General features: G+C 39.9%; 1 protein-coding gene across 1 annotated transcript in view; it reads right to left on the bottom strand.

The window, feature by feature from the left end:
* CCDC6 (coiled-coil domain containing 6) overlaps positions 1 to 13,860 on the bottom strand; it is a 111,639-nt gene that overhangs the window by 39,317 nt on the left and 58,462 nt on the right. Inside the window, exon 3 of the mRNA XM_041748765.1 lies at positions 4,254 to 4,382. Within this exon, the coding sequence (XP_041604699.1) occupies positions 4,254 to 4,382 (129 nt within the window). The remainder of the gene's footprint in view (positions 1 to 4,253; positions 4,383 to 13,860) is intronic.

Here is a 13,860-nt window from a genome sequence, read left to right as displayed (position 1 = left end):
GTGAGTTGCAAATGATATATCTGATATGGGAACTGCCATCTAGAATATATAAGGAACTCTTACAATTCAGTAAGAATATGATCTTTAATAGACATTTGTACTAAAGATACAAAAACGGCCAAGTAGTACCTAAAAGATTCTCAAAATCATTAGTCATCAGGAAAATACAAAACTACAATGAGATACCACTCCACATTTACCAGGATGGCTATAATCAATATGGTGTAGCCACTTTGAAAAACAGTCTAGGGGTGCCTGGGTGGCTCAGTCAGTTAAGCATCTGACTCATGGTTTCAGCTCAGGTCATGGGCTTAGGGCCTTGGGATTGAGCCTCACAGTGAGCTCCATGCTCAGCATGGAGTCAGCTTTTCTCCCTCTGCCCCTCCCCCAGCTCACACTTGGGCACACTCTCTAAACTAAGTAAATCAATCTTTAAAAAGGAAAAAAGAAAAACAGTCTAGCAATCTCCCCAAAACGTAAACATGGAGTTACCATAAAATCCAGCAAATTTACTCCAAGATATGTGCCCAAGAAAAATGAAAACATATAGCCACATGAAAAACTGAACCTAAGGGTGACCTGAGTGACTCAATCAGTTAAGCATCTGACTCTTGGTTTCAGCTCAGGTCACGATCTCCGGGTCATGAGATCAAGTCCCACAATGGGCCCCACACTCAGCCTGGAGTCTGCTTTTGCTCTCTCTCTGTGCCCTTTCCCCAACACAGCTTATGATCTTTCCCTAAACCTTTTTATAAAAATGTACATGAATGTTCAGAGCAGCACTATTTGTAAAAACCAAAAGGTTAAAACACCCAAATGTCCATCAAATAATGAATGGATTCACAAAATATGGTATACCCATGCAGTGAAACATTATTCAGTCAGGAAAAGAAGTACTGATACATACTACATACTACAACATGGATAAAACCCTTATACTAAGTGAAAGAAATCATTCACAAAAGATGACATACTATAGGATCCTAATTTTATGAAGTATCCAGAATGGGCAAATACAGAAACAGGAAGTAGAACAGTGGCTGCTTAAAGGGAATGAGAAATTCAGAGTGGCAGCTGACAGATATAAGGTATCCTTTTTTTTTTTTTTTAAGATTTTATTTATTTAAATAAGAGAGATACAGAGAGAGAGGCAGAGATACAGGCAGAGGGATAAGCAGGCTCCATGCAGGAAGCCTGATGTGAAACTCAATCCCGGGACTCCAGGATCATGCCCCGGGGTGAAGGCAGACCCTAAACCACTGAGCCACCCAGGGATCCCCAAGGTATCTTTTTTGAGGTGATGAAAACGCTCTAAAATTGATGGTGCTTATGGTTACACAATTCGTAATATACTAAAAATCAATAAACTGTGCATTTTAAATGGATAATTTTTGCGGTATGTGAATTTATCTCAATAAAGCTACTACCTCCACCAACAAAAAAAAAGTGACTTAGAGTATTAAGCAGAGGAACCAGGTTCACATCCAGTTCCTTTGGAATCCAGTGCTCAATCCCTAAACACTACACCGTACATCCTTCCAAAACACAAATGACCACTCTCCAGTTACCTGGCCAAATCTACACTTAAACTCTTCCAACAAAGCAGTGGTATACTGTAAGACACGTGAGATAATTAACTTCAAATGGCTTACAGTTTAAAAAATAGGTTTATTGTCAGATAAATGAGCATAGGCATGTACTACATACAAATCATTATAATACATAATGTACTACATGCCTTTGGTCTTGATAATGATCTATAATAAAGGATATATTCTGTAACATGGACTGTGTCATACAGCATATCACATGGATGATAATCACGAGATGACCAGAAGAGAGGATCAGACCACATTCATGGAAACACAGAAGAGATTTGGTTCTACTGGGAGAAAAAAACAAAAACAAAAAAAACATTCCCCCAAAGCACTTACTAAAATTATTTATAGTTAAACAAAATACAGAATAAGGTCCCCAACATTCAATCACCCTGGACATATCTAAAACAAAGGGTGAGGGGGAAGGGAGTTTCAGGATGATGATAAATTTATCCATCTTAATTAAAATAGGAACTTCATACCCCAGATCTGAGGTTTATTTCCAGAATAGAGCTTTACAGTGCATAGATTCCACTGTAGAAATCCATTGCTTAATGGGCTGAGGTCTGAAATAACCCTGAGAGTGCACTCTGTCATTAACCTGGTGAGAATGTATGCCTTGGACATCATTTTAAAGGGTTTCAGTTACTAAAGTCCCCAAGGAGTCTTAAGATGGTACAACAACCCACTTCCTCTCCCCCATGGACTCTGAGATCAGACCATCCTCTCTCAGACGCCAGGCCACTACCTCCACCTTGTGGCCACAGCCCCAGTCCCAGGATCCCCTTCGGAGCTTCTGAACAAATGCAAGAGAGAAGCTGTGTCAATTACTGACAGCCATCACCAGGAAGTCCGTGACCAAGTGAAGTTCTCACACCAACCACCATGAACGTCTGACTTGGTCACTTGGTTAGCTCTTGATTAAGAAATACCAATAACAAATACTTGATGTGTCAGGAGCTTAAACAAGAATCTTCAAAGTTTTAACTTGAATGGAACTGGTTATTGTCTATCTTAGGAATTAAGCAGGTGAACTTTGGAACAAAATGTTTTTAAACTGTGTATGGTAGGAGTTTTCTTAATTTAGATACGCATCTGAATTTCGAAGATAAATGGTAAGTATAGATTACTCTGGATATGTATAAAATAGCCAACCTTTGGGATGCCTGGGTGGCTCAGTTAAGCATCTGTTTTTGGTTCAGGTCATGATCCTAGGGTCCTGGGATGAGTCCTGTATCCAGCTCCCTGCTCAATGCGGAGTCTGTATCTGCCTCTCCCTCTCCCCCTCACTCATATTCTCTCTCTTTCAAATAAATAAGTAAAATCTTAAAAAAAAAAAAAGTCAACCTTTGTAAATGGAACTTTCTTTTACCTGGAAGGGATAGAGAAATGTTTTTAGGACCATTATTCACAGTCTTAGAGAACTCAGTGACATTCCTTTCTTTGATATACGGAGATTCAAGAAAAACATGGAAAACAGAAGTCAGGTTAAAACCAACCCTGACTTCCTCTCAAACCTGACATTTACATCATTTCATTCTCAGGAACAATAATGAAACAGCCTTGGGAGTGATTTCCAAACCAGTCAGCACGGACTGAGACATACAGAAAGACTCTCACGTTGAGATAAATCAGACCACTTCACATCAAAGGTAGCCAAACCATCGAATTGGCAATCAGGGTCAAACTTACAAAGAGCTAGATCTTCATCAATACACTGAATTTTACACGGAAGCCAGATCACAGTACATGATGGTCAGCTTCTTATAATTTATCTTAGGGAAAGTAAAAAAGCATTTGGGAGGGGCAGGAGGGAAAGCATTAGGGAGGAGAAAAAAGCATTAGGGAGTACCTAGGCTAGGGATAACAAGTACTTTTGTCTGACATACCGACTTAGATGGGCTTATGGTGGCTGCCCACAGTTCTGTGTGTGTCGAAGGAGCACAAGGACCAGTCTGGACTCTCCAGGCAAGGCCCATGCTCAAACACAAATGTCTGCCAAGGACAACAGACATAGGGACGGATGGACATTATTAATCTCCACCTTTTAGAGAGCTTCCCATGACTGATTTGTTTGTCCTTCTCTGTTTACAAATGGAAAACTTGGGTCCAGAGAAGTTAATGCAAGGTCATACAACTAATTAGTGGCTGAACCAGGATAAGCAATCAGGTCTATGACTCCACATCCATATCAACAAATCGAAAAGATATGGTTCAAATAATACTGGTAATAATTGCTAATAATACTGCTAAAAATTCAAAGAAAAACGTGAATTGTTTGTTCTGAAGAACTCCTGAGAAAGGTTTTAGTCCACGCCAACACTGTCTCAGGAACCTTCACAGAACCCATCCTGGGTTACATACACACTGTTCGCCCTTTGTAAAGGGAACCTGACATTTCCTGCCTGTGAATCAGTACATCACAACATATCTCCAGAAACTTTATTAATTTGGATTAAAAACAGAGAAAGTGTGTGAGAGAGAGCAGGTGCTCTGCAGATCAGTTGACGCTTACTTTAGAAATGAAGTTTCCAACTATGGGAAGAAACAGCTGGAAGGTATTTTTCACTTATATTCCTCAGGCTGTCTGAAGACCTAAAAGAACATGTTGATTATAGGAGAAAAAAGTATATGGAGAGAACTAGAGATTCTTACCTGTTCTAATGTAAGCTGCTTAGAAATGGTATCATTCTCCAGTTTTTTTATTTTCTTCATCAGTTTGTTGACCTGGAATTCCTGCTCCTGTTCCAGATGCTGTTCTAGCTCAGCTTTCTCATGCTGCAACTGGAAAATGGAAAAAAAAACACACACGTGAAAATCTAGATACTCACAAGCCAGGGAAACACAGGCTCTAAGAGCTGGTTACACTGAGTAAGAGGTATCAACACAGAAGTTACAATCCTTGTTTCTGCTGATTGCCAAGTGTAACTGTGAGGAACCTGTTCCTCGGTTCCTCTAACTTAAAACCAAAAATTATAGCACACACACACAGGCACCTTTGACCTGAGCCAAAAGGCTGAAAATGGCAGGGCAGACAAACCTCAGCATCAAACCATGATGAAACACAAATTTCTGTTTTTAAAAACTCGTAAGAGGGATGCTTGGGTGGCTCAGTGGTTAAAGCGTCTGCCTTCGGCTCAGGGTGTGATTCTGGGGTCCCGGGATCAAGTCCCACATCGGGTTCCCTGCATGGAGCCTGCTTCTCCCTCTGCCTGTGTCTCTGCCTCTCTCTCTCTTTCTCATAAATAGGTAGATAAAATCTTAAAAAAAAAAAACTCATAAGAAGTTGCCTCTGTAGGGAGGAAATGGGAAAGTAGGGAATGAGGTAAGGAAGGAAGCTTGCTTTTCAATATACACACACACATACACCATATGCACATACATACACATCTATACATACATCTATATACACACACATACATACACACACACACACACACACACACACACACACACACACATACATACCAACATATATATACACATACCCTGTGGTACTTCTCAAATTTTATATACTATCATAAAAATTAAATTAAAAATAGAAATTTTACAGTTAGTTTTTACTAAATGAATTCATTTACTCAGATTTATATAATGTGTGTGTAAAAAAGGAAGAGATGTCACAATCACAAAGTATACTTAGTAAATTATTCTGAATGCTATTTCCCAATATACTAACAAGCATCCTTTGGCAAAAATCAGTATAATTAATTATCTTTCTATAATGAAACCATACATTACACCTCCTACATCTTTCCTAAAAATCAAGGTGGGGGGGAGGAGACTTCTTATTTATACAAGTAAAAGACAGAATTATGGTGTCATTGAAAAGTTTTTTTAAAAACCTACTCCAACCATTGAAATCAAAAAAGGAATAAAGGAATTCCATCAGACATATGACAACTGGGGTTCTCAATAAGAACTATGCATTATTTCTAACATTCTCAATTGGGAGGTTGTGTTGATCCATAGCAGAGGTTGGACAGAATGATACCAACAGGGTCCAATATTTTCAAAATCAAGGGGAGGGTAAGTAAAAGCTATTATAAACAAGGAATCACAGTTTTATGTAGGGGTCTAAGCTGACACTGCTCCCTAATTTTACCTTCAAAACCATTTCTTCAGGGAAACACTGTGTACCACAATCTTCATATGCATTAGGCAGGCATGGTCACCCCCATTTTATATGTGACAAAACAAGTGACTAGACCAAGATAATTCAGCTGGAAGGCAGCAGAGTCTAGGACCCACCTCCTACTCTGAACACCAAGCCAGGGTTCTCCACTGGATCCTGAGCAAACCTAAGAGGAATCAAGTTCAGACTCCTCCAGTGGTCACTGCATCCTTGGTGTTTAAAATGATCAACCAGAAACCAGTAAGCCATGCATGCTCGCCTGGAGGATGCTGTTTCTTTGTAAATCCTGTATATGGTATGATGGGCAACAGAAAGATTAGCTGGCCCTGAGCAACCTCAAAAAGCTGCACCGAAACCTCTCCACACTGGACACAATTCCAATGCTCTGTAAGCACATACTTGGTTAAAAAAAAAATTTTTTTTTAATCTGACATAGTCTTCTAACACTGGAAACGTTGACTAAACAGATGCTTGTTTTCCTCCAACTGTTTCTCATGTGCAACTCCAAAAAAAGCTGGTCAACCTTGCAGGGACCCAGGAAAAAAGCAGATGCGAGGTGGTGCTTACAGTGACAAGTCTATTTTTAGCTGGCTCTTTAAAACTCAGGTTCTGCAAGATCAAGCAGTAATTAAAAGAAATAAGAGAAATGGATAGAGAACAAGAAGAGATCTTGGCATTTTAGACAAAAGACCCCAATGGGACAAATATCACTCATGGGGGAAAAAACAGCAAAGCGTACAAGTCTCCACCTTTTTATTCTATGAACATGACTTGTGTGTCTTCTCTCTATAGGTCCCACCTTAGACATAGGTGACATCACTAGTGAAGACATTATCTTTGCCCTAAAACAGTTTATGGACACTAAGCTTAAATGTTATCTATTGGTTTTAGAAAAATGAACTCTAGTCTTGAAACCTTTAAATTCTTTGCCAAGTTTTTAAAAAAAATATTAGCTGTTTTCCTCCAATATGTTTTCAATTGCTGCCATTTTATTTGAAAAAACACCCCCCTTTTTGTTTTTTTAGCATTATTCTTCTGCCCTGAAGTAAATGAAAACAATAAAGGATTCAATCTAACGCTGAAAAATGTCTGGCCCATGAAGCCGCATTTGTCACAGAATATTAATCTGAGAAAAGGTAAGGCTGTCATTGGTTTACAGGAAAATATTCCTATTTAGACAGATGGTCTATATTGTCAATATCTGATTAGGTACTTCCTTAAGAATACAGATTAAACTAATAATAAAAGCCATAAAAGCTCTCGATTTTAAGAGGCTTTTTCCTCTCAAGAGCTATACCCTAAGGAGAATTTGATGGTAAATCTGTTGTTACCATAACTCAAGTAAGGTCCCTGGGTTACACTAACCCATTTGGAAAAGATCAAGCCATCCTGAGACTGTTTGCCGAAGATTCAGTGTTCGCCATCCCCAAAAGACAGAGTGGGAACAAACAGCTCTGCTGCCTGCTTTGTTCTGACATCCCTCAGGTGACAGGCAATTTCAGAGCAGAGCATGGAGTTTCTGAGCAGAAAACAGGGTTCTTCCTTGGAACAAAGAAACCACAATACAAAGAGAACCACAGATATACAGAAACATCCCTCCCTTCAAAATCATGAGAGAATTAAGATGAGCGATAAGCAGGTAGCAGAGCAAGGGAGGGATCCTGAGTAACTCACCGACCACAGAATTTACCCAACAAAAATCCAGAAATTGTTTGTTTTAAACAGATACCATGTAAATTCAAGCCATTCAGCTCCAACAGGGCTTGAGATGACCTCCTGAATCCACCTGCCCATGTTAAACCCATAGTTCATGACACCACAAACACTCTAAATGGAGCCTGGCTTATAGGCCGACACAAAACCTGCTATCAGAAAAAAACTCCAGTTTCAGTGGCATCTTCAAGGTGGGCATAAAACTCAAGGCATGATTTTAAAGTTCTAATCAAAGGTCTTAACACTTTATGAGCAATTTTAAATCTTCCAAGGTCAGTGATTTTGAACTAGAACAAAAAAAATCATTCACACTGAAAAGTAAATAGACAAGCAAATTTTATTAATACATTTGAAATACATTCATGTGTTTGCCTTAAATATATCCAAAGCAAAATTATTAGGTAGATTAAAAATTTTTTAATCAGATTTTTCTATAAATATACTTTATAAAGTCAATCACAAAGATTATGAAACAGTTTTATAACTCCTACTCTTGCAATATATTAACATTAAAAAAAAACCCTGTAGAATGGAAACTATGTTATATAACAGATAATCAGCAGCAAATGGAATTAGGGTTATATGAATAAAGGCTTGCTCCTTAGGATTCAGTATTAATAAAAAAAAAAATCAACATAACTGAGAAAGCCATTAGCAAAGATACAAACTGTAAATCTATAAAATTCTTTTTTTTTTTTTAAAGATTTTATTATTTATTTATTCCTGAGAGTCACAGAGAGAGAGAGGCAGAGACACAGGCAGAGGGAGAAGCAGACTCCCTGCAAGGAGCCTGATGTGGGACTTGATCCCAGATCCCGGGATCACACCCTGTGCCGAAGACAGATGCTCACCCACTGGGCCACCTAGGCTTCCCGAACCTCTAAAATTCTAAGGACTTAAACTTGAGCATTTTGTTACTATATCTACTCATTATATACTGAGCCCAAAAGCAAAGGTCCAGCCCATTAAAAAATACAAGTATAACATTATTTTGACCTAAAACAGGCTGGCTTAAGCATAATTCAATCACACATAAATGCCATCTTTTTTATAATTTACAAAGGCTTTCTGGAGCCACTTCTGTGAACCATGCCTCCTATATAAGAGATTCAAGAACTTACTTATGGCTCAGTAGTTGAGCGTCTGCCTTTGGCTCAGGGCGTGATCCTAGGGTCCTGGGATCAGGTCCCGCATCAGGCTCCCTAATGCCTATGTCTCTGCCTCTGAGTCTCTCAGGAATAAATAAATAAAATCTTTAAAATAAAATAAAAATAAAAATAAAAATAAAAATAAAATAAAATAAAATAAAATAAAATAAAATAAAATAAAAAAGAACTCCTCACTGAATGCCTTTTATTCTGGGCAAAATCCTCTCTAGCAGGTAGAGAGCCTGAAAACTGTTCACCTGAGAAAACCACCACAGGTGCACGGGTAGGCTGGCTGTTGAGCCAGGCCTCCCACCCAGAATGCAGCAGGTTTGCCAAATTCCAGTCTGGATGAAGTGTGTGTGCAAGCCTGGGTTTGTTGTCATCTAGCCAATGCCAAGTGAGGCAAGCCTTCCAGCCACTAGCCCCGGGACCCAGCTTTTAATGCAACTTCTGAGTAAGCCCGAGATGCTCCCTCCCCGGTTCTCACCAATCCATGCTAAATATTTCTGTGTACTTACTACCCAGTCCTGCAACCAACATCCTGGGTTTACTGACAGCCACCAAGCACTAGAAATATCTGCACCAGACTAAGTAGAGAGCACCATAGGGCAGTAACTACACTGAGTCAGTAGGTTGTCAAAAACAATTTATCATGTTATCCTTATAAGCTTTGTAAAAAAGTTCAAAACTATCTCTCACAGCATTGAGTCTTTTATGAACCAAGTTTTCAACCACTCTACTGAGCAGCCTGAGCAGAAAGTCAGCCTCCTACTTCAAATGCATTATGTCACCACTAAATGCCTCTTGGGCCCACACTTATTTCCACCTCCAAACCCCTTCTGTTACTGGAACCATCATTCTCAATCAACACCTCACATCTCATCAGTTACCAATTGGCATTAAATCAGCCTCCCTAACAGCTGTCAAACCACCCTCTTCTTCCTGTGCTCACGGCCCCAATCTAGTTCAAGTCTTTCATTCTTCTTCCCTGGGCCACTGCCAAAACATCTCCTCAGATCCAATGTAGATCATCCACAAACCCTAATACCTCAGTAAGCCACTCAAAACCCTTCAATGACTCCCTATTCCCTGAAAAGGTACAACATCACTGGCATAACATTCCAGTCCTTCCATGATTCAGTCCCTATGAAAGTTTCCCATGCTCTCCTCATGATATTTCACACTCTGCCGAAAGTGATAGTCTAAGGTTTGCAAACATAAATTCCTTCAGGGTCCAGACATCTAGCAAAGAAGGGATGGGCCTCGGTACAGGGAGTGGCTGGAACTGTGGTTAAAGGCCAAGTTCATGTCTTCCTCTAAAGACTCTTTCCCTAAAAAATAAATTTAAAAAACTGAAACCCATCATGCGAGGCAAACACCTGTGGAGACCACTCTGGCCCAGGGCCTTACATGGCAAGCTTTGCCAGTCACATGGGAACACTGTAGCACAAGTAGCTGCACACCCCCACCCCCACCACCCTGGTCAGGCTGTACTCTCTGGTACAGTGCTGGAATCCCTCCCTCCAACCTACTGAAGGTGTGGGGAGGGCTGGGAAAACATCTTTCACAGCGCCTTCCCACATGCCCTCCTCCCTTTAAGCTGTGATGAGCACACTGTACTTTCCGTGCATTATAATGTCTAGTTCATGGTGTTTCATATTCTATCATCACTTACTTCCAAAAGCAGCTAACACTTCAAGGCACTAGTTACTATGTACCAAGCATTTTACCTCCATAACTCTGTGGCAGATACTACCATCTGCCTTTTGCAAAAAATAAAACCATAGCTTAGAAAGTCAAGTACCTGCTCCAAGTCACACAGCTGAGGAGGGGTAGAGCTAGGATAAAAACTCAGGTCTCTGCCTTTGTCTTTCCCCCAGATATGAGCAACTGTGTACATTCTCGATCACCCTTACAGGATTATAAGTTCCATGAACAGCAGTGCCTAGGATGTACTGAATTCCACTCCAGATGATGTAGAAAATGTCTTGTCTGGGCAAATACTGACTGGAAAGATGATAAAAGCCTCACTTCCTTCATACTGTTTCCTAGATTAAAAGTCTCAGGATAAAACGAAACAACTAGGCAAGTATAAAGGGTCCCATTACTACATACGTAGTACCCTCAGGAGACCAGCACCCAATCAAGAAACAGAACATTGCCTGCTCCCCCGAAGCCTGGTGTGTCCCTTCCAGATCACAGCCCTCCATCCCTGAGAGGTAATCGCTCTCCTGATTCTTACTTACAGTAAGAATTCTTTGCATTCTTTCTTTTAAAATAAACTGTTCCTTGCCTATATATTTCTAAACGTTAGTTTTGCATTTTTTTTTGCCTTTTATTTAGCACCCTCTGCTAAATTAACTTGTGATTTCATTCACCCACATTACTGAGTCTAACAATATTTTTATTGCCTTATAATATCCCACTGGATGAGCACAATACAATTTATTTATTTATACAATTTCTGGACAATGGGTATTTTGGTCATTTTGGGTTTTTTTTGTTTTTGTTTTTTTACTATTACGAACAATGTCACAAAAAACATTCTTCTATACATCTGGTGCACATGTGCACCCACTGTGAAATCAATCCAGGAGTGGAAGTGCTGAGTCACAGACAGTGAATATTTCCAGTATCATTAGGTAATGCCAAATTGTTCTAAGCAATTGCAACCATTTCTATTTTCTGACAGCATAGAGAAGACTTGTGGTTTATTTTGCCTTTCAATGTGTACTTGTTCATTTGTTTATTGCTCATTTGGCTATCTGCTTATGTGAAGAGTCTGGTCAAGTCTCTATCCATTTTTCTTTGGGACTGTCCACTTTTCTTACTGATTTGTAGTTTTGTGTTGGTTATATAGGTTACAAACATATTTTCCTACGCTGTAGCTTGTCCTTGCATTTTCTTTATGTGATTTACAATGATATGTACTTGCTCTTCTCTAGGCATTAATTAAGGACAACTCTCCCGAAAGTCTCGTTTGGGAGAATTTCTATACTGCTGCCTATCTGTAATTTCCATGTGGATGTCTAGACATCTCAACTGAACTTCTGAGCTTCTCACTGTAAATCTATCTGACTTACTACCTTTCCCATCTTACATGATGGTAACTATTCTAGTCATTGAAACCAAAACCTCAAAGTCTTTCTTGATCCTCTCTTTGGCTCAAACCTACTTCTAATTCATCCTTAAATCCTAAAAGGATATTCCTTCAAAATGCACCTAGGATCCAATGGTCACCATCTTCACTACTACATCCTAGAACAACCCACTCCATTTCTTGGTGTGGACTATGGAATAGCCTTCTAATAGACCATCTAGAACCCACCGTGGCCTCCACTTCATAATCTCTTCTTGACATAGCAATCAAAGCAAGATCACTTCATTAATTTTCTCAAATCCCTTTCTTGCCTGCCACCCCCCTCCTGTGGCTCCCATCTCAGAGTGAAAGTCAAACTCCTGACCATGGCTCAAAGGCTCTACATGATCTGCATGCTGGCCACCAAACCCCCAGACCCATTACCTCCCAATCTCATCTCTTACTCCTCTTCCTCCAGCACTCCACTCCAACCACATTGACCTCTCTGCTGGTCCCCCAGCATGGAAGCATGATCCCACTAGGTACCTTCTTGTCTTCTCTGGTTTCAGTGCTTCTCCCTCAGAAATCTACTTATAGGGTGGGGTTTTTTTCCCCCAATAAACACAGTACACTACTGTAAAGGTATTTTCTCTCATTTTCTTAATAAGCATTTTCTTTTCTCTAGCACAGGAAGCTTGAAAGCCCTTGCCCTTGCTCTGACATTTTTGGGAGCCCGTACTGGTACATCCAATCCAGCCCTAATGTCAACACACATACGCACACTTGGAAGGAAACTCCGTGATTTCTGAAGACTCAACAACTGCATCAAGTTTATTGTGTTTTCTAATCATAATGCAAATTAGGCTGGACAGAGATTTTTGGCAGGCTACTAAACAGGAAAATTCTGGCTCATAATTTGGCCTCCGGAGGCTGTATCATTTAAAATGCATTAAAAACATCCCACGAGCCCCCTGCAGATGTATTGGGAACACAATGCTCCATGAAAAGAAACAAAGAACAAAGCAGAGGTGCAGATAATTTGTAATAAAAACAACACACTCACATACATACCCTCTAACCCAACTGTTTTGTAAGCTATAGGTAATAGCAAATTTTTCAGACCACCATTAATAGCCCTTAAAAAAGGCCACTGCTCTGGCTACCTTAATGAACATACTTCAAGGTGTCTTCTCCTCTGTCACAGGAGGGCAGAAACAGTTTTCATCTGAATGGATGCAATAGCATCCTAGCCTAGGTGCCTTTAAAATTAACTAGAGAATTTCATACATATTTATTGCTGGGACATGTGATGTTGCTGCCTGCACAAACAAAATCATTGCATGGCCTCCCGGGACTGAGCAAAGTCAGGGTCAAAGGCAGCCTCAGATTCTGGTGCACATGCTTGAGAACAGGGGACCTGACACTCTATGCTCACTTCTTATGTCTGCAGGCATGCCTACTACCCAGAGACATAGCCCTTCTGGGGTCGGGGCAGCACCCACTCCAGAAAGCCATATCCATTAAAATGGAACTGGAAGGAGAAACTACTCCAGAATTGAGGGGAGGAGAAGGAAAGGGTAAATGAAGCAGGATACCTTTGTCTAGATGAATAGACAGATTCAAGGACTTACTCAAAATCTACCTCTCGGTTTTATTCCTGTGCCAACAGTGGGGGAAGAATAATGCCATTGCACGACGTCCTCCTGCACTACGTGGCTGTAAGTCATTTGGTAGTGACAGCTTCCACAGTGGCATCTGCCCTTAACTTCCTTCCTGCCCTCTCTGTTCATCACCTTTCCCTGGATGCAAGGAAACATCAACTATGTGCATTCCAGAACACATTCTAATCTCAGGGACCAAGTCAATAACAATAAAACCCTGGCACTAAACAAGATATCCAGAAGATGACTTTTATTCTTAGATATTTTGAATCACCAATAAGAATGCGCCCTCCCATAAGGACATAACAATTTCTATTATAGCTATAGTGGTATTATATTCTGAGGATCAGATCCAGTTTCAAATGTGAATCAAAGTACAAAACTATTGACCTATTTTTTATTTTAAGGTCTAAAATTTAAAAGTTGGATTAGATTGAAAAGATTCAGACATATATGTAATACTCAATACCCTTATCTCAGTCCTGTTCCAGGGCTTTAAAAAAAGAAAAAGTATTCATTAACTCTT

This window comes from Vulpes lagopus, chromosome 3 (assembly GCF_018345385.1).
Source record: "Vulpes lagopus strain Blue_001 chromosome 3, ASM1834538v1, whole genome shotgun sequence".
NCBI lineage: Eukaryota > Metazoa > Chordata > Mammalia > Carnivora > Canidae > Vulpes > Vulpes lagopus.
This window is presented reverse-complemented; position numbering and strand designations above follow the sequence as displayed.